The sequence below is a fragment of the Typopeltis vanoorti genome, chromosome 12 (genome assembly GCF_054136105.1).
Source record: "Typopeltis vanoorti isolate ZY-2024b chromosome 12, IOZ_Tvanoo_1.0, whole genome shotgun sequence".
In the NCBI taxonomy this organism is placed as follows: domain Eukaryota; kingdom Metazoa; phylum Arthropoda; class Arachnida; order Uropygi; family Thelyphonidae; genus Typopeltis; species Typopeltis vanoorti.
In genome coordinates this window covers 77607712-77629546 of record NC_143560.1, presented here as the reverse complement: position 1 = coordinate 77629546, position 21835 = coordinate 77607712, and the positions used below count along the sequence as shown (strand labels likewise).

General features: G+C 36.3%; 1 protein-coding gene across 1 annotated transcript in view; it reads left to right on the top strand.

The window, feature by feature from the left end:
* LOC150100909 (protein MTSS 1-like) overlaps positions 1-21835 on the top strand; it is a 499461-nt gene that overhangs the window by 188701 nt on the left and 288925 nt on the right. The window contains exons 5-6 of the mRNA XM_090401934.1: positions 12959-13050; positions 20364-20438. Coding sequence (XP_090258060.1) covers positions 12959-13050; positions 20364-20438 — 167 coding nt within the window. The remainder of the gene's footprint in view (positions 1-12958; positions 13051-20363; positions 20439-21835) is intronic.

Genomic DNA, 21835 nt, shown 5'->3' with positions numbered 1-21835 from the left:
GTTGGTCTGTAATTTGAGTTCTTGTCTTGGACTTCACATGCTTCATTCTGGAGAAGAACTGCTGAAATAAGTATGTGCTTCCTAACAAAGCGCACATCTTCAAAGCATGCCGGCGAAGATTAGGGAATGCATCCTCAGAAATGTCGTCTTAGTAAAATGTAAACAAGGGCACGTTGAATAATTTTCTCTCAAAGAAGAGTTGTTTTGGATTTTAAACAGCTCCATTTATACTGAGCCTGTCATATCGGCAGCATTGACACTGAATGGCACTGAACTTGCCAGCTTCAAGAATATCATTGGCTTTCATCGTTCCTTTTATAGGTACGAGCGCTAGCAGTTCTTCTGTCACATTGATCAATGCCACTGACAAAGATAGCCAGTTGTGCTGTATCCTTCATCCGTACTCTCATCTAAAGCAAATGAATATGACTTAAATTTGGACGACCATTTTTTTTTAGCGTTCCTTCAATGTCATTTGCAAATTCTTCGACACATCGTGCACAATTTCCACAGACAAACTCGGTTTTTTATACACTTATTATTTGGACACAGAATATCCCCAGCAGACACTCTTTCACAAACTCGCCGTCCAAGAAGGCTTTTGATTTTTTCGCAATTTTTTCAGCTATTACATAACTTACTTTGACACATGCTTCGCTCTCTTCCCTCTGCCTTTTAAACTTGCCATGCTGGCATTTTAAATTGATTTGGAGACTATCTTATCCAGTACTATCTTATCCAGTAAGTAGTGCAACACCAAGGCAACTCGTGGCAAAGGTGGAGCAATCCCTTTAATCCCTTTTAATCCCTTTAATGCATTAAAGGCCAATCCCTTTAATGCATAACAGTATACATATCCACATAGGAAATGTGTTTTGCATTATGGGAGATACTGGGTTAGAAGTGCCTGGTAGCTTGCTCCACCTTTGCCACGAGTTGCCTTGGTGTTGCACTACTTACTGGATAAGATAGTACAACACTATATTTAGTCCTGAAGATATTTTCAGGCGCAAACTTTGTTTGCTCTCACTGGGATAAAGGATTAAACTAAATCTATTATAGTCTAACCTAGTGATAAATAAATTTTCAACATCTTTCTCTAAATCCAGAGTAATTTTTAAAAAAGGTGATAAACCTTTTGGCAACTCCCATAGGCACAGATGACTTGCTACTGCTTCTGCCTGGTATCTCCAGCTCTGGGCCTGGCTCCCACTGAAGAGACCTCAATAAAGGTCGAAACTAGTCTGGGTAGATGGCCAATCCCTTTAATGCATAACAGTATACATATCCACATAGGAAATGTGTTTTGCATTATTATGGGAGATACTGGGTTAGAAGTGCCTGGTAGCTTGCTCCACCTTTGCCACGAGTTGCCTTGGTGTTGCACTACTTACTGGATAAGATAGTACAACACTATATTTAGTCCTGAAGATATTTTCAGGCGCAAACTTTGTTTGCTCTCACTGGGATAAAGGATTAAACTAAATCTATTATAGTCTAACCTAGTGATAAATAAATTTTCAACAAGTAGTGTAGTCATGATGATATTTCACATGCAAACTTTTTGATACAGGATTAAAACAAGAATATAATTTCTTGTCTAGTAGAATGTATTACCTCTTTATCTCCCATTTATGCATTGTGGGATACCAAGGCAATTGATGGGAAGTTTAATGCACTCTATGTACAAGTAGCCTAGCATGTAAATATCTCATATGCAACCTCTGTTTGCTGATGCTTTGACGAAGGATTATATCAAGAATATAATTTCTTTGCCTACTATAATTTACTTCATAACCTCATGTAAAAACTTTCTACAACTACCTCTGATCTAGAGTATTTTATTAATATGGTTATACACTATTTTACTACTTGTTGAAAGTTTATTCATTTGGTTATGCTATAAATTAAAGATGCCAATAACTTATATTCTTGGTTTAATTCTTTATCCAAGTGTAAGCAGTGTTTGAGCATGAAGCATCTTTACAACTGGGCTACTTGTATATAGAAGCTAATGACTTCATACAGGTTGCTTTAGTATCCCATAATGCAAAGCACACACACACATCTTTACAGACGTACAGAATGATATTCATTATGGGAGGGGGGGGGGCTACTACCCAAATTGGTTTTGAACTTTATTGAGGTATATTAAAGCACAGGAATACCTTTTCAAAAACTCTAAGTGATCTACAAGATCACTCTAAATCTCACCAAGTGATCCTATAAGGTAACCACTAAACTTATTATTTCTGGCCTGAATGGCTCTAGGACCTCAGCAATGGCTCTGCTTCATGAGAGGAATAACCTACCACCAAGCAAAGCCTCTCTACTCCCCCAGGAAGGAAGCAAAGACAAACATTAAAAAATATCATCAGTGGGAACCAGACTCAGAAGAGATATCAAGATTGAAGTAATGTAGAAGTCATATATTTCACATATACAAGTAGTCAAAAGGTGTCGCACCTTATTATTAAAATACTATGGATTAGAGATAGATGTTGGAAGGTCTTTCACTTGGTTATACTGTAAATTAAAGATGCCAAGAATATATTCTTGGTTTAATCTTTATCCAAGTATAAGCAGACAATGTTTATGCTGAAGTATCTTCACGACTAGGTTACTTACATATAATGACTTCACATCAATTGCCTTAATATCCCATAATGCAAAGTACACATCTTTACAGCTATATGTAATGCTATGCATTATGGGAAGGCAACTACCTAGACCGGTTTCGACCTTTATTGAGGTTTCATCAATTCAGTGGGAGCCAGACCAAGAACAGATACCAAGGTTTTTAACAATTAACATTACTGGCTAGATGGGTGAAGCAAAGATGCTTTTCATATTCCCCTTTATCTGTATAAGAGATTCTATGAATGAGATATTATTGAGCTAAAAGCTTGCCCTTATGAGACACGAGGTTAGGTATCTTCAGTTTGTAGCAGAATTGATTTTGGTCTTTTATATTTACAGTGTATTGCTTCATTGTAGTTGGCAGCTTGTTTGATCAGTGGATTTGAATGAAGGTTTGCCTTGATGAAGAATTTTTCTGCTAAATCATGAAGAAGAAAAGAAATTTAAGGAATGTTTACTTCTCGATGGATCTGGGAGTTTCTAATAAACCAAGGAGCATCCTTAGGCACTTATTTTGGATTCTTTGTAGTTTCAATATGTTAGCTTCAGAGGTGTGACTCCATGCTGGAGAAGCGTAGGTGATAACTGGGCAAATTACCGTTTTGCATAGAGTTAGCTTGTTTTGTATATCCAATTTGCTTTTGTGGTTGATCAGGGGGTAGAGTGGTAGAGTTGCGAAATTACTTTGGATATCTTCGATCCTATTAGTTCGATGTGACTGTTAAATAAGAGTTTATTATCTAATTTCACTCCAAAATATTTTACATCTAACTCCCATGGGATCTTGACTCCATTGAGCTGAATGTCGTCCTTGTTGGGGACCTTTCAGTCTGTCGGCAAAGTTTCTAGTGTATTGATACTGCCTTGAAGTCTTCTTATTGCCAGTTGGAGGCTGAGAGATCTAGATATTATTGTAGTATTGTCTGCATATAATGCTGAGATAATCGTTCTTGGGTTTGGTGGGATATTGTGGGTGCCACAGAGCTCTCTTCTGGTGGCACAGAAGTGCCACCAGAAGAGAGCCCTGTGGCACCCCAGCACGGATCTTGCATCTGGGTGACACAGTACCATTTAATTTAATTTGCATATATCTGTCATTTAGATATGATTTGATAAGTTGAACTAATTTTATTGGTATCTTGAAGACTATTAATTTGTAGAGAAGGCCCTGATGCCAGACCCTGTCAAAGGCCTTCACAATATCAATAAAGACTGCAGCTGTGTAAAGGTTCCAATTAAAGCCACCTGCAATATGTTCTACCAACCAATGTATCCGTTGCACTGTAGAATGTTCTTTATGAAATCCGAATTGTTCATTGGGAATTATTCCAAGCTTGTCAGTAATAGCTTGTAGCCTTGTAAAGATAACCTTTTCTGTGACCTTTCCAAGGTTTGATATAGGACTAATGGGTCTATAACTTTCAGGAAGTTGCAAGGTTCTTACCTGGCTTTTTTATAGGTATGATATATGCTGTTTTCTAGGTTGTCGGAAAGTGCTGGAATCTGATGATTGCATTTATTATATTAGCAATGTGTATTATAGCTTTTCTTGGTAACATTTTTATTACCCTGTTTGTGATGCAATGTTGGCCTGGAGCCTTTTTTAATAACCATCATAACCCATCTGTTGCTCAGATGGGTTATGATGTTTATTATTTCTACTGGGGTAGTGGGAGAGATGGGTTCTGAGTTATCTATTTGATAGTTTAGAACTTTTCTGACCTGCCAATGAATTTTATAGATGAAGTTAATGTTTAAGTTTTGGTGCAACGGGCTGCACTGCCTCTCCAAATTATCTATAAGGGCTTCTGCATTTTCCTTATCTGGGTAGGCCAGTCCTTGCATATTCTGTCTGGGAGGTAGAGGTTGTCTGTTGGTGCAAAGGATTTTTAGGAATTTCCAGAGGGCATGGTCTTCTGAGTTGATTGTGGCTAATTTGGTTTTCCATTCTTGGTTATGATGGTTTTGAAGAGCTTCTCTGACTTTTCTATCAACATTATTAAATACTGTTTTGTCCTGTGGGGCTCTTGTATTGTGATATATCTTTCTAGCTTTGTTTTTTGTTCTGATTAGCTCCGTGATTTCTTCTTGGATCGGATTGGTCGTGTGATTGATGGTAGTTTGCGTAACTGAAGCTATTACTTTGTGAATTTAGCTTGTTATTTTGTTTACAGCTATGTCTATCTCCTCTTTATTGTGAATGATGGGCAGTGGGCCGATGTGCTCTAATAGAATTTTGGATAGTTTGTCCCAGGCTATAAATGAGTGCTGGGGTGAGATTTGTTCTTGAGCACCTTGCTTAAGCTGGATGGGGTTGTGGTCTGATGAAAGTTCTTCTATTGTTTCTAGTTGATATTGGTATGGGATGTTTTTGAGAATAGCAATGTCTAGAACATCTGAATTTTCTGTTGGGCTGTGATGAGTGGGCTTAGTAGGTCCAGTCATGATGGTAGGTGCAGCTCTTCAATCACGTGTTGATTAAAGGCTGTGTGTTTGGAGTTGAGGGCTCCTGCTAAGATTATGGAGTTATTTGATCCGAGGATGGAGTCCAAATCAGATGTCAGTAGTGGGATGCTAGGAGGGTTGTAAGCTGAATAAATTTTGAGATTGCCAGGGTTGCTGGTGTGCACCTCCACCCCGGTTACCTCCAAGTTCGTAGTTTAGGGGTTGGGTATTGTTTTGTGGTTCAGGTAGCTTTTACTACAGATAGCAGTGCCTCCCCCTCTTGCTCCAAGTCTATCGTTTCTGTACATGGAAACCCACGGAGTCTTGGATTATTTTGCTGACCTCAGGTACATCTCATTAATTAAAATGATGTCAGGACTGTATCTGGATGCAAATTCTTGGAGTTCCAAGATTTTGTTTGCTAATCCATTAGCATTCCATGCTACTATTATAAGTGAATAGGGTTTGGATTTTTTATTCATGGCAGAGAGCTGTCAGTATAGATTAGGTTCCTTGTAGGAATCTTTTTCTTGAAGATGATGAGAGGCTTGTTTTGCTGAATTCCTGCAACATGGTGGCAAGTGATGCAGTTAGAATAGAGGTTAGGTTAGGGCCTGCTCTCATGAGATGTAGGAGTCTTAATTCGTGCAGCCTCAGCATGTTTTGGTCATGAAGTGGGTTGGTTTGCGCTGAAAGGTGACTTGCTTGACTGGTTATGGAGTCGTTGTGAGGAGGGGTAAGATTAGTTCTTGCTGACCCACAATTTTTTGGTGGAAAGTGCACCCGTTATAATTGGTGGGGTGAGGTCCTCCGCAGTTTGCAATGTGCCAGAGTATCACATACGGTCTAATAATGAACAAAAGTGATAAATCTTCCCTGGAGATTTTGATAATGTGCCAGAGTGGTTTTCGGCTTTGTGCAGATGCTGGTCTGGTGTCCCTCGCCACATTTTAAACATCTGAAGGCAGCTTTGCAGCGTTTTTGGGCATGCCCACTTCTGGCAACAGTGGCATTGTCCTGACGATGATTTTTTCCTTAGCAGCTCAGTAGTTGAGCCTGCATACATTTATTAGTTCGTAGATTCTTTTTTGACTGTTACTAATTTCCACCAATACAAGTGGCATCGGTTTCCTGACTGATCTTAACATCCTACTTACTTTGACTTGGGGTCAGGCCTTGGTTGATGAGGTCGGTAGTGACCTCATCAGTCATGATTCCTTCGATAACCTCCTCGAAGTACCACTTTGAGGTTCTTTTTGCTAGCCAGTGCAAAGGTGTGGAAAGGCAACATGGAGCTGTCTAGCATTTTAGTCATCTTGCAGTAATCAATGACAGTTTCGGGCTGAATCTTTACTCCCTCATCTGTATTTCTGGCCCAGGAGAAGTTGATGTTTTGTTCTCCTAGGGACCTTGAGACTGAGGTCCACCTTTCTTTGCCTCGGAGGATAACTGGAGAGACCTTTTCTTTTCTGTCTTGGATATCATGTGCTACATCCTCTTCCATATGATCTTTAGATATTCTTCGCCTTTTGTTTGATTGTTTCTCCTGAGAACAATGATATTGTTGGGGTCGTGTAGATATTCAGGAAACCGGGCCATTCTGCCTCAAATTTCTTTAAGGTAAATTTAAGAACATCAAGTGTCAGATCTCTGTTTACATATTGAATGGCTCCCTTGATGTCTTTTATGTTTTCCATTTTTGTCCACCGTATATTGTTGGAGAATATTCTGGTGTCTATAGATAATCCTATAGACTTTGGAGGGTCTACTGGCAAATCCCGAAGATCTTATGATCTTCCAGCTAAGTCCCATAGACACACAATTGTGTCTACCAGCAAATCAATACTTATGTTTAAAATACTCTAATAAATGAGGAAGGAGTGTCGAGAATTCACTTGGCCACAAGATGAAAGCCTACCTCCCTAAAAAAAGATTAATCCACCATTGGTCCTCATCGTGGGTGGGGCCTACATGGCCATCAGACCTGGTGCATTTTTCATGCAGAGGGGGGGAGACAGTAGGAATCAAACTGTGTCAGTGCCAGTGCAATGTGAGATTCACAAAAAACCTTTAATAAAATCTAATCAGGCTCAATATAAAATAACATGTCTGATCTCGTCAAAAGTCCAAGTGAAAACTGATACCAAGGTTGAAGTATTGCAGAATTCATATATTTCACATATACATATAGCCAAAAGGTGTTGTGCCTTATTATTAAAATACTATGAATTAGAGATAGATATTCGAAGATTTTTCAACTTGTTATACTATAAATTAAAGACACCAGGAAATTATATTCTTGGTTTATTCCTTTATCCAAGTGTAAGCAAACAATGTTTGCTTGTGAAGTATCTTCACGACTATATAGAGGCTAATGACTTCACATCAGTTACCTTAGTAAAGGTCAAAACTGGTCTGGGTAGTGTCCCTTATCACAATGCATAGCATTGTGCTCATCTGTGTGCTTTGCATTATGGGATACTGTGGCAGATGATGTGAAGTCATTAGACTCTATATACAAGTAGCCCAGTCGTGAAGATACTTCATGCACAAACATTGTTTGCTTGCACTTGGATAAAGGATTAAACCAAGAATGTAATTTCTTGGCATCTTTAATATATTTTACTACTTGTATGTGTGAAATATATGGCTTTCTGCTTTGAGTTGATATCAGTATCTGCTTGGGCCAAGCTCCTGCATGAAACCTCTCACTTTATAATAACCCCTTCATCTGCATTCTTTAACTGGCCATTTTTATATAAACATATCGATCCCATACATAAAAAAACAGAAAAACCTACAACACATCAGTGCTCTATGTGTGTGAGGGTTGTGAAGGAATAAGTTTATTAGTATTTTTCATGAAGAGTTGGAAGTTTGGGAACAATATTTCATGAGGAAGCTGTTCCAGAGGTCTGTGGTAGATGGAATAAAAGAGGAAGAGGAAAATGAGTTTAAGTGCATTTTCTTTCATACTGAAAAGAAATGTTTGGGAGCTACTGCTCTTGTTTTAACATGCCAAACAGAAAATAGAGGAATGATGACTTCCAGTTCATTGGAACAGGGTCCATGGAAATCCCTACAGAAAAGACACAGAGCTGAAACAGTGTGTCTATGAGATAAAGGTTGAAGTGATTTAGTGAGGGATAGTTCTCTGAGCTGAATAGCTCTTCTCTCCACAGCATCAAGAATTTTTAGGGAGGTTTTAGGTGTATCTCTCCAAACATGTGAACAGTATTATAAACATGGATGGATTTTGGGGATTTGTTAGCTGGCTAGGTGAAAAGTAGTGTCCTGAGCAGAAAAGAATGCTTTTTTTTTTTTTTTTTTGGAACCTGAAGAAGTTATTGATGTCATGTGTTTATGTCAGGAGAGGCCACAGGATTACTGAGGATATGGGTAGGTGACCTAAGATCCCTTTTGTGAGAAAAGGCAAGACTGCATTTTGATGGTATTGAAGGTGACCAAATTATCCTTGACTTACAGGAAGGTGTGGAGATCAGTGTTTAAGGCACTGGTTGCAGGTGATTTTGAAGCTTGGGATGTCTGAGCACTGCAGGGTGTTGAATGAGTAGATTGAATGGAGTGTGCTATTGTTATCAAAGTTATGGTAGTATTAGTGGCGATTGAGAGTAGCTCATTTATGTATAGGAGAAAGATGGTAGGTGATAAAACACTGCCTTCGGGCACTAGTGTTAGAAATCGAAAAGAGGAAGTCGAAGTCATCCATCTTGACATACAGTGAATGATCGGAGAGAAAGAGAGAAAACTGATTATCCAATTACAGAGTGCAGCAAGTAGACCAAAGGATAGCAATTTACTGAACAGGCCTTGATGCTGGACACAATCAGTAGCTCTGGGTGAAGAGTAATAGTACGTTATAAACATTATAAAAGAAGTTTAGTTATGATGAATTAAGAAGATATCTGGAGGTAGTTCTCAGCCATGAAAAACTGCAGGGTAAAGCTACAGTATAATTGCATATGTCTAATCTATCCATTTGTGGTCCATGGACTGTATTTTGGTAGATCAAAATTGATGAAGTTATCCTTTCCTAGATGATAATTGGCACGGTAATCAGAGTTTAAGGTATTGGTTGTAGAAGTTATTGCTTTGAATGTTTGAGTACTTCAAGGTTTGTCAAATGAAAAGGAATGGAGTTCATTGTCATCTGCAAAACTAAGGTTAGGATTTGAATCGGTGAGAAAAAATAATTTATATATAAGAGAAAGAGAGCCCATGAAATAATAGAGCCTGAGTCACCCTTGCATTGGCAGGAAAAGCTATCACCATGACATGTAGTAAATTCCCATGACACAGGGTGCCTATAACGACAGGTTTGATGAGTTGAACTGTATATATCAGACCTGATCAGATATTCTAGGTATATCTAGAGTAGAGCAGTAGTTTACTGAAATTTTCTGTGGAACATGTTTAGTGGTTGTGTTCTAGATGCAGTTTGAATTGAGTTTCATTCATTGTTTTCAAGAGATCTGAGGTGTGGGTAAGTCAGTAGTTTCAGACAAGAATTTAATCTCCCTGGGTTTTTGGGAGCGGGCTGAATATTGGCTGACTTCCATGCTGTTGGATAGTTGCTGACTGAGTATGAATGATGTCACTGGTACCTGCTGTTATTTGGATATGTACCATTAGGACTAATGGTCTTTTTTTTTTTTTTTTTTGGTACTAAGCTATTCAGAATTCTGATATCTTTCTGTCAAAAGACCAGTGGAAGCATGAAGTGCACTTCCTTTCTTCATGAAATGAAGAAAGGAAGTGCACTTCAGCATTCATGGAGAGACTGTTAGTTTTTTAGTTAAAATTATTACTCAAACAACATTAGGATTTTTAAGTTATCTCCCCTAAGTTTTTCATAATGCATGCAGTTTTCTGTTTTTGTTATAGTAGGAATTAATTTGCCAGCTATAACAAATGATGAACAGACGTCAGCTTTAAGTGCTTATAGTGGTATCATTGAGCTGTGAGTGAGTGAGAGAGAGAAGGGAGGAGGTGAGATCAGGCCTTATTAAGTGACCATAAGTTTAGCTGCTATCTATGCAAGAGACTGGGTTTCCTGCATTTGGTGCTTTCAAAGTTTTATTCAGAGTTTTTTTTTTTTTTTCTCCAGTTGTTAGAGCTTTAGTGTAGGCTGAAAGTAAAGCTGAAGTTTGTGTCTCAAAGCCACTTATGATATGCTGAAGACAGTCCAATCAAAATACTTCGAAAACCAAGCCTGGTTGGCAGGTTAAAGTTTTGAATAGAATAATAGATGACAACCTTCTTTTCATTTGGAGTTATTTTGAATAACTCTACTAGAGCAAAGGTTTAAATTTGGTTTTGATTTATTTCACAATTATCTAATTGTGAAAAGGAGAGTAAAAAGTAGATCCTCATTCAAAAGTTATGGGCTGAGTGAAATGCTAATATGTCCAATAGACTTTGAAGGAGAACTGTCTATTAACATGTTACAAAGTTTATCTATAGTTTCGGCAGGTAAACGGATGAATTATTTGTCACTATTTATGTCAAATACTTTGATATCTTTTTCATCTTGGTCAGTGGAATTGGTAAAGAAAGCCCATTGGTGTCTTAGATATTAAATCATCATCATGAAAAATAACCTCCCTTATTTCGATATCAGAACTGCAAAAAATTAATCTTCACGGAAACATCTCCCAAATTTGCGAGAGTAATTTAATACTTCCTTGAAGGTTACCTTTGTCTCTTTCTCTAGGATCACTTACTAGGACTTCAGTTCTTAATTTTTCCTTTTTACATCTTGAATGAATATTCACCACTGTAGAGGTGTGGCTATTAAATAACGACACTGGTTGCAAAAATGTGGTTTATTAATACAATTGTACAATTTAATTGTTATCCCTTTCAACATACTTCCCTCCTCTATTTATACACCATTGCATATGAATTTTCCATTGTTGGAAGCAGTGCTGCAAGTCATCAGGTTTTATCTGCTTCAGTAGTGCTGAAGTTTTCTCCTTTACCTCATCCACTGACTGAAAATGGGTGCCCTTCAATGCGAATTTCAACTTTGGAAAAAGGTAAAAGTCGCATGGAGCTAAGTCTGGCAAGTAAGGTGGATGGTCCAACACTGGGATCTTCTTATCAGTCAGATACTGCTTTATAAACAGCGCACTGTGGGCTGGAGCATTGTCTTGATGGAGAATCCAAGCATTGTTCTTCCGCAGATCGGGTCTCTTCTTCCTCACTTGTTCTCTCTGTTTGGTCAGAACCTAAAAGTTGATGTTGGTTAACTGTCTGACCCTCTGATACCCATTCAACCATTAACACGGCATTGATATAAAAAAAAATAAAATAAAATAAACATAAAAAATCGGCATTGCCTTCAGTTTTGACTTGGTCATTCTTGCTTTTTTCATTCTTGGTGACATGGGAGTTTTCCAGTGCATTGATTGTCTCTCTGTTTCTGGATCGTACTGGAAAATCCACGTCTCGCCACATGTGATCTTATCCTGCAAGTCCGCATTGAAGGGCACTCATTTTCAGTCAGTGGATGAGGTAAAGGAATAAACAGCAGCGCTACTGAAACAGATAACACCTGATGACTTGCAGCACTGCTTCCAACAATGGAAAATTCATATGCAATGGTGTATAGATTGAGGAGAGGAGTATGCTGAAGGGGATAACAATTAGGTTGTACAATTGTATTAATAAAGCACATTTTTGCAACCAGTCTCGTTATTTAATAGCCACACCTTGTATACTTCATTGTAGTGCCTTGCATTTTTGATGGGCATTTTGTGCTCCAAGGACATATTATTACAGTAAAATCCACTTATTGTGATCGCGGATAATATTATCACTCGGCTATTGTTATCAAAATCAGCCAGTCCCAAACCACACCATTTAAAATGAATTTAAAATAATCAAAATAATCCATCTATTATAATCAAAGAAAATGCCTTCTGGATATCGTAATTGTTGTAATGCAGTGGATGGTATTTTTTAATGAATTGTTAGAGTAGAATTTTGCTTTATTTTTTACTACCAGTTTTGCTTTTATTGAAACAAACATTAATCTACTACAATGAAATCTTTCTTATTGATAATATGGATGATGAAAATGAAACACTTTACTATTTTATGCAGTCCATTGTATTTTTAGTGACTTTGTAATCTATTTTCACTACCAGAAAAAGTATGAATTTTGACAAGTCCCCACTAGTAATAAACTACTTCCAAAAGATGAATGCGTGTGAAGATGTAGTTGAAAACATACTTGAAAGTATTCTTGCTCCATCAATATTGTCTGGAGAGTGAGAGAACTTTCCATCTAAAGCATGTGGCAAGGCAAATTCTAGCATCTCCTGTTGTCAGGCACTGCATTCCATATTTATGAAATAATTACTTAACTTTTGAAGTCTTCAAACACTTTCTTCCTTCCTTTCAATGATTTTTCTGCCTCAAAATCTGCTCTTATCATGTCTCTTTCACTAGTTTATGTATTTCTGTGTATCATTTGTTTATTTCTGTTTACTAAACTCTGTAACTTCCATTCAGTTAGCTTGTTGTCATCAGTAACATGTCAAAGTCACAAACTTAGTTTGGTTAATTACTATTAGATACTTGTTCAATTTTTCTTCATTCATTCTTAAAAACTTGGCTTATCCATTCATGTTATGTCAGATTTTCGCATAGCTTCACCAGTGTGATGACAGATAAGCCAACATTTAAGTCTTTATGGAATTTTTAAAAATGTGTAGGGGAACTACTGCTGCCCTCTATCAAGATTACATTGTTTTCTGTAATTTACGAAATGACTACACCAGTTTGTATGTTTTTGTTGTTTTTTAAAAAAAAAATTGAAATTGAATTGACATTTTCAACAATTTAGTTCCATCATGGATTATCTAGTACAACCTTTGCAAGAAAAACTTGAAGATTGGAAAAAAATGACCAGTTATCTAGATAAGGAACATGCTAAAGGTAAATGTTTCAACTTTTCAAATTTTTTTAGCATAGTTTTTTGCTTGTCATACCCAAGAAAACCATATTTCTGTCATACAAATGATTACCCTTTATGAAATATTGTTGTAATTCTGTATTTGAGGGCATTGTTATTTTGTTTTTGTAAAATAATGAGATCAAAACATTCAAATTTTCTGTTGTACTTAAATTTATAGCAAGTTGATAACCTAAAACAAACAAATAAAAAAGAATCAATATTTACATAAAATAAGTGCCTCCGTCGCTCCAACCATCGTTCTTCCAATTACGCAATTGGAAGAACGATGGTACGTTGCGCCCTTTGATTGGAAAAGGCCTAAGTTTGTTTCTCATCATGATGGGAGGAATCTTTATATGGACTTTTTCAATTGAAGGTGAGTTAGCTGATCTCATACAGAGGTAGCAGGGTTTTTTCTCCCGTAAACTCGGCTTTTTCATCCTGCATACAGACAAATCGGCCCTTCAGAACACATGCAATTTACAGACAAAAAATACTAGCTGTGGTGATGGCGGTGGTGGTGAGCAGTAGATGGCACTGATTTGTTGATTTGCGGTAGAGGTTCGGTGTAGTGGTGGAGACGGAGAGTTGTACAATAGGTGTCCTCCCGCGATGAGTCTTCAGACTCCCTGGAGGTGTCACGAATAATAATAATAAGTTGTTTCTTTTATGAGATTTATTTTCAAAATAAACAAAAATGTTTGTGCAGAAATTTCATGAAATTTAGTTTCATGTTGCTCCAGAATAAAAACAATAATGGGAAAGGCAATGCTTATTGAATGGAGCTACCCTGGTCTCCAACCAAAGGCAAAATTACATCTAATACAAAATTTTAATTATATAAAAGGATAGTTAAAATAAAAGACATACCAGATTGTATAATTTTGTAGCCAAACCTGTTGAGCCAAAATTGTACAGTAAGAGAAAGGCATTGAGAGCAAAGCTGAATTATGTGAACTTAAATACATATTTTCATTAGCCAAAAATGAAGCATGAATATAATTTGTGAACATAGAGGATGATGAACGGAAGGGATTAGAGATTTTGAATTAATATTATGAAACTTAAGAATTTGGAAAAGTAGAGATTAAAGAACAAAAAGAAACAAACCAAAAAAAAATTCCTATCCACATATTCCCCAATATCATTAAATACAGATTAAACAGCAATGGTCCTAAAACAGACCCTTGAGGCACACAGCTAGTGACTTTCCTCTTCTGGGATATTGCTTCCCCATACACAACTTGCTGATGCCTATCAGATAGCCAATCTCTGACCCAATGCACTAGTCTAATATCCAACCCTATCCACTCTACAATAAAGAGCCAAGAGGCTATTTTTTTCGGCGACATAAATTAAGTTAAGGGGATAATAAATCCCTCATTATTTTAAAGCCAAATAAGAAACTCGAAGATCGAAATCTAAGAGTTTCATGCCGAAGAACGTTCGGCGAATCCAAGCTTAAGTCAACACCTGGTAGTACAACACCAGGGAAACTCGGAGCAAAGGTGGAGCAAGTTTCGACCACTGTCCTTAATATTTTCTCATAATGTAAAATGCAGCCTCCTAGGAGATGTATTACTGTTTTATATTATGAGGGAAGGTCACTACCCAGACTGGTTTCAACCTTTATTGAGGTCTCATCAGTGAGTAGGTACACCTGGATAATACCAACGTTTAAGTGAACAGACCCACTCACTGACGAGCCTCAATAAAGGTCAAAACTGGTCTGGGTAGTGACCTTCCCTCATAATATAAAACAGTAATACATCTCCTAGGAGCTGCATTTTACATTATGAGAAAATACTAAGGACAGTGATCGAATCTTGCTCCACCTTTGCTCTAGTGTTGTACTACCAAGTGTTGACTTACGCGTGGACTCGCTGAACGTTCTTCGGCATGAAACTCTTAGATTTCAATCTTCGAGTTTCTTATTCGACTTTAAAATAATGAGGGATTTATTATCCCCTTAACTTAATTTACGTTGCCAAAAAAATAGTCTCTTAGCTCTTTATTGTAGTAATAATATATGGGTACATCTTTCTGGCACGTATAGTAAAGTATGTTCACTTAAACCTTGGTATTATCCAGGTCTACCTACTCACTGATGAGACCTCAATAAAGGTCGAAACCGGTCTGGGTAGTGACCTTTCCTCATAATGTAAAACAGTAATACATCTCCTGGGAGCTGTGTTTTACATTATGAGAAAATATTAAGGACAGTGATCGAAACGTTCTCCACCTTTGCTCCAAGTTTCCCTAGTGTTGCACTACCAGGTGTTGACTTACGCTTGTACTCGCCGAACGTTCTTCAGCATGAAACTCTTAGATTTTGATCTTCAAGTTTCTTATTCGGCTTTAAAATAATGAGGGATTTATTATCCCCTTAACTATCTACTCTAGTTTGACTATCAACTTATCATGCAGTAATCTATCAAAAGCCTTTGCAAAATCTAAGTATACTACTATGTATCCATCTTAATGAAACCATCACCTTATTGTAATAAGTAAGTAGATTACTACAACATGACTTCCCTTTAGCAAATCCATGCTGTCCATCAAAGATAATACCATTGTTGTCAACCTAATTCTGGATCCTGATTCTCACTAGCCTCTCCAACACTTTAACCACAACTATGACACACATATAGGCCTATAATTTGATGCTTGAGTTCTGTCACCTCCTTTATGAAGTTGCACAATCTTGCCTTCCTTTACTCCTTTGGAACTTGACCCAGTGCAGGATTCATATTAAACAAATATATCTCTGGCACATTCCTTCAAAATCTATATCTTCCAACCGATGCAACAGTTTTTCATGCTATTTATATCCTGTTAAAAGCCTTAGCCAAGTTCAAAAGCACATAGTGTACTCATTCTCCTAGTCTAACTTAACCATAACATTATTATAAAATGTGAGCGTTACTCAAATATGACCCTCCTATTCACTGCAAAGTGATTCTCTGTAAATCCATTTCTGCAAGCAAGTTCTTACCTACTTTTCCAAAATCTTCACTACCACTCCAGGGATTCTGATAGTTAAAAACATCAGTCTTTGAATTTCCTCCTCCTTGTGCAGTGAAATTACCATATATTCTTTCCACTCTTTGGAATCTTCCCTGTGCTGAGACTCAAATTATATAGTCAGTTCAAAGGCACAGGCAGTTCAACAGATAGCAAACGCATTCAAATGCAGGCCATCCATCTTATATAAATCTGTTCTTCCCTCAAACTCACTCTGTACATTCCAGAAATTTGCAACAATCCTTCTATATAGCTTATGCATTGAAATGCTAGTCACCACAGCCGTTCTTAATTTAGCGCTGTCATATCTTGGTTATTAGACTAACGATATTCACTTTCTCATTCTTCACTGTTGCTTCTTCTAGCAATCCTTTCATATCCTCTCTCATACTATGTTAATTGTCAGTTAAATCATTTGTATATAAGAAGTACCATCTCTTTTACCTTCCTTTTCTGTTTGTCAATTGTATTCATTAAATTTTTGATCTTAGCATCCAGAAAACTTGAAGTAGTAACATGGTCACCTTTGGCATGTTTTATAATTGAATCACCATACTACATGTATATAACATCTTTCTCTTTATTCTATTTTGCTAGACTGATTATCATTACACAATAATATCTTACCTGTTTTTCAGTACTTCGTTGTTTTTCCTTTTGCTGCTTAGCTTTCATGTCCTTATGACTAATTGCATCTGTACTTTTTCCCCACATCGTCTAATAATTTGTTTATCATACACATATATGTGTATTATCATATTATAATTGTTAACCTTTTAATTTTTTTTATATTTCTTTAATTTAATATTAGTTACTGTTCAAGGCATCAGTATCTTATTTTTATTGTTATGTGTTAAGATCCAGCATGTTCAAGTGCTGGATCTTAATTACATCAGAAGATTTGTCTATAATCAAGGTGACTCTTTTGTTGGCATTTGGTAAGAGCCACGACATAAGAAACTGAAGAGGAAGGACATTAGTAGTACATGGTAAATTGTCAAGGGGTGTTGAAGGAAGTATTTACAGACTGCTTGTTGGAGTCAGAACGATGAATCAAGTAGTAATTAAGTGGATGCATAGCATCATAAAAAAAAAAAAACCTCTGGAGAGAATATAAAGCAAAAAGTAATATCAGTAATTTTATCAGCAATTTTGCCATCCTTGCCAATATGGTAAGGAAGGCAAAATTGGAGTATGAATGGAAATTGGCTGAGATAGCCAAGGGTAATCCCAAAGAATTTGGTATGCAGCAAGTAAAAGGAAGAAGTTCAGTCAGTATAGATGAAGCCCTTTGGTTGGAAAGACCTGGGTTCAGTTCCTGTCCATGACGTGAGGAACCTTTATCTGGTCTCTTTCGACTAAAGGTGAGTTAACCGGTCTTATACTGAGGTAAAGAGTTTTCACCTGAAAACTCGGGTTTTTCATCCTTAAGAACAGGCAAACTGGTCCCCTTGAACACACACAGATTTACAATCATAAGATACATATACTTAATCCTTCATTAGGAGGACTTAACCCCCCTGCCTCACAAAAGGGGTGGGGAAAGAAAGAGGGAGAACCTCGTACGAATAAATAAATGCTCATGATAGGGGATGATAGAAGCAGAAAATAGTTGGATCACAGTAATCACTTTATAAAGGTGTATCATCCAGGTGGAGATATTGCAATAACAAATGAGGCAATTAGGATTAGTGTGGAAACACATCTATAGGATATTAGAGAAGCTTGATATGAATTCATCTATTGGATAAGATGGGATATCAGCTTGAATATTACAAGAATGTGATAGGGAATTGGCAGTGCTTGTGACTAGATGGTTTAATTTGAGTTACAGCTCTGGGATGTCCCAAGGAAGTGGAAAGAGGGAAGAATGGTTATGTTGTATAAAGAAGGGCTACCAGATAGAGGGAGCAAATTATAAACCAAATGGTTGCCATTACTTTGCCCATGGAGGACTGTTTTTTGAATTTCTTCTTGCACAGTGAATTGAGATGATAATACCTTTCCATCAACTGTGTAAAAGTCTTTATTCTGCTATCAAACATGTGGTAGTCAGTGTGTGCTGGATCCTGTCTATGGGTAGAATAGGAAAGAGTCCAGCCAAATGTTACACTTGCATCTTTTGTGCACGAACTGGAGTGAGGTCAGTATTGGCATTAAAGAGGAGGATCTCATTCATGTTTCTGGTGGACTGAATTCTACAGATGTATTATTATTATTATTTTTAATTCCTGTATTGCTTATGGTGCCTCTTTCTCCACAAAAAAGTCAACAAGCAATCTTCCATCTTTATTCCACAAATTGGTTTCCATGACTCCCATGGATACTGTTTTTTGAATTTCTTCTTGCACAGTGAATTGAGATGGTGCCTTTCCATTAACTCTCTTCATTTGAGGATCATAGTGGTGAATTCATGTTTCAGCACTGCAATTGTGCATGAGAGGAAAGCCTTTTCTTGTTCATAGCATTGGAAAATTTCCATTCAGATGATTTTCTGGGCTTCATTGTGTTTTCACTCAGCATTTTCAGGTCTCATCTTTTGCAAATCTTATTGTTCCTGAGATTGTCAGTTAATAGTCATCACTGCTGGTTTGATGATACTAAATGAATTGCATAGTTCTTGAGTTGTGATGTGACAGTCCCGCTTGATCAGCACATCTATACAACTTGTCCATTATCACTGCTGTCACTTGTCGCTAGTCAGTCACTTGCTTGTCTCTGACCTCAGTTTCACCACTCTGTCTGTCTCAGCATCTGACTGTGCACATGTTACAGAATCATCTCCATACACATATTTCAGATGGGTATGAATTTCCATTAGCCTCGCCTCTTTTGCAGTAAAGAAATCATTCACAGTCTGCTGCTTCATATGTACATCTCTAACAGTCAACATTTTGAACTACTTGTATGCTGTGCTCATGTGACTGATCATGGCACCACTCACAATGTGGAATTAGATTTTTCTACTATCTGCTCATGTAAAACTTTATACTGCACTTAAATTGAAAATAAAAAATAGGAAGGAATTGCTTTTGTTCTCCCCCTGCCATATAATTAGCAAATTTTTTATTATGGTGTTTTCTATAGCGAGTGAGATTCAAGTGTATGCTGAATTTTCATGTTATTATGCCAATAATATTGTATTATAAATTAAAGATGCCAAGAAATTATTTCAGTTTGTGCCTGAAGTAATTTCAGGTTTGGGCAACTCGTATATACAAGCTAATGACTTCACATCACTTGCCTTAGTATCCCATGATGCAAAGCACATATCCTTATGGACATGTATAATGCTATATATTGTGGGAAGGGTCACTACTACCCAGACCAGTTAAACCGGTCTGATTAAGTTGATAAACCTAGGGATTTAGGAGTGGTAGCAGACAGGGTATTGGAATTCAGGGGACATATTGCAGAAGTGGATAGAATAATGCAACACATCACTTTGATGTTAAAAATGCACTGGCAGGTAGGGATAAAGAAGTTATTGTCCTTCCTTATTAGGCTTTAATACAATCCCATCTGGATTAATGTGTTTAGATTTTAGTTACCTAGGTTTCATGGGTGGAGAGGATTTTGAGGTGGGTAACCGAAATGGTAATAGGCCTATAAACAGGGCAGTACTTACTTTCCTGAGATTGGCAAAGCTTGAGGTGCTGGAGTGCTTTGGGGCCCTTAAATTGGCTAACATTTTGGGGGGCCCCCAGCAAGAGTCTTGTGCACCTGTGCATAAGTATGGCCTTGCCTATAAATATATGCTAAAAAGAATATTGATTTATAGGTTGCAGATGGAAAGGAGAGTATGTGATAGAAACATACTCTACTGAAAGAGATTTTATAGGATAGATGCAGAAAATTTTTAATATATGGCAGAAAGAAGAAATCATGGAAAATCCAGTAAAATTGTGAATAGGTTGTTGAGTATATTGTCAGTGATTGAGTTTAAAGAGAGGAATGACTGGCATTATTGACCTCTTGCAAGGCATCACTACTATGCTTGAATACTAATAATAATAATGATAAAAATTTCGATAAGTAATTGGCTATTAGAATAGTCTCTTAAATATTATATCACTGTTACAATATTATTAATGTATTTTAATAAATATATTATTTGGCATGTGTTGAAGAATCTGGATGATTAGAAAATGACAAAAAAATAAAAATAAAACATTTATAATTATTTAAAGCAAAAAGTCATCCTGTTGTTCAGTTATTGTTTACTAACAAATTTAAGCATTACCTAATTTTTTTTTTTTTTTAATCACAGAATATAAAAAGGCAAAACAAGAAATTAAAAAGAAATCATCTGATACATTAAGATTACAAAAGAAGGTTCGAAAAGGTATGCTTTTCATATTAATGTTTTATACTTAAGAATTATCTACTAAACATAATCTTAATTTTTTATATCATTATTTCTGTCATTCTTGCTGTTTTTATTTTTTATTTTTAGTATCATTATTCAGTATATAATAGTTGAAGCCTTATTTTAACTGCAGTAGATAATTTAATGAATATTTCTCATCACATATTTAACATTTAATTACTTTAATCATTCTTGGCATTAATTACATAAAATCATTAAAAGATAATTTATTAATATATAAAGTTAATATATAAAATATATAATATATAAATCATAAGTTCAGCCTATGTCTGCAGAGATTTTTTTTCTTTGTTGTTCTCTATAGTTGTATGCCATTTTATACAGAGCTGAGTTCAAACATTGTGTCCTTCATAATCATTTAGTACACGACTAATAAATCAGTTAAGGAAGTAGAGCTTGTTTTTTGCATATGTGTTAGAGACTGTTCACATCAGTGATGTAGATGTATATGTTCATCACATAAGAGAGGGGATATCATTTGTGAGCTTGGCAAGTGGGAATTAATTATACTAATGTTTGGTTCAATGAGAAGATAATGATAATGCTAATTCTAGTGTCATTAGGTCATTAAAGCTTGTCAAATCATCTCCTAATAGATTATTGGACAGGAAACAGGGAAATGTGTAGACTTAAGGCAGTAAATTTAAATGAAGGCTATAGGAGGCAATTTTGAAATTTGAAAAATAAAGTAAAAGAATTAATTGTGTGCCATTACATAAAGTAACACATCATGCCATTAATATATTCCAATTTAATTTTCATTAGTAAATTTTTATTAACAATATCAGCTGCACCTTCCAAATTATGTTTTTTTAAGTTTATCAATTTAGATATAGCCTTTTGAAAATTTTCTAGCTTGTTTATGAAAAGTTGTCAATCTTTAAAATCTTATGACTTCTGTTACTGAGTGTCTGGTGAAGAGTGGCATGTTTAATGAAGTGTTTATCGACATTGAAAACAAACTAGGGTGCATTTGTTATGAAAATCCTTTCCATTATTATTACATGGTTTGACATTTATTAAGAACAATAATGAAGATGAAACTGAAAGCTTATTAATTTTCTCTCTCCATTCCTCATAGTGGTTAGTAAGCTGTGTACCTGATTTTGCACTTAATTATTACATTACCTTTAGTAATATTTTATTCATTTGATGTTGCAAAATGTTTCGACTTGGAGTTTTATTTATCTAGTAGTATTTAACTTTGCTGACTTGTTTTTCATGTTTAACTGGAAGAATCAGAGCCAGAGGGAAAGTAATGAGAGCATTTTATCCATGTCCTAAAAATAGGGATAGGGATGGATTGATTGGAGAATATAGAAACACACAGAAAAGGAGACGCTTGTTTTCTA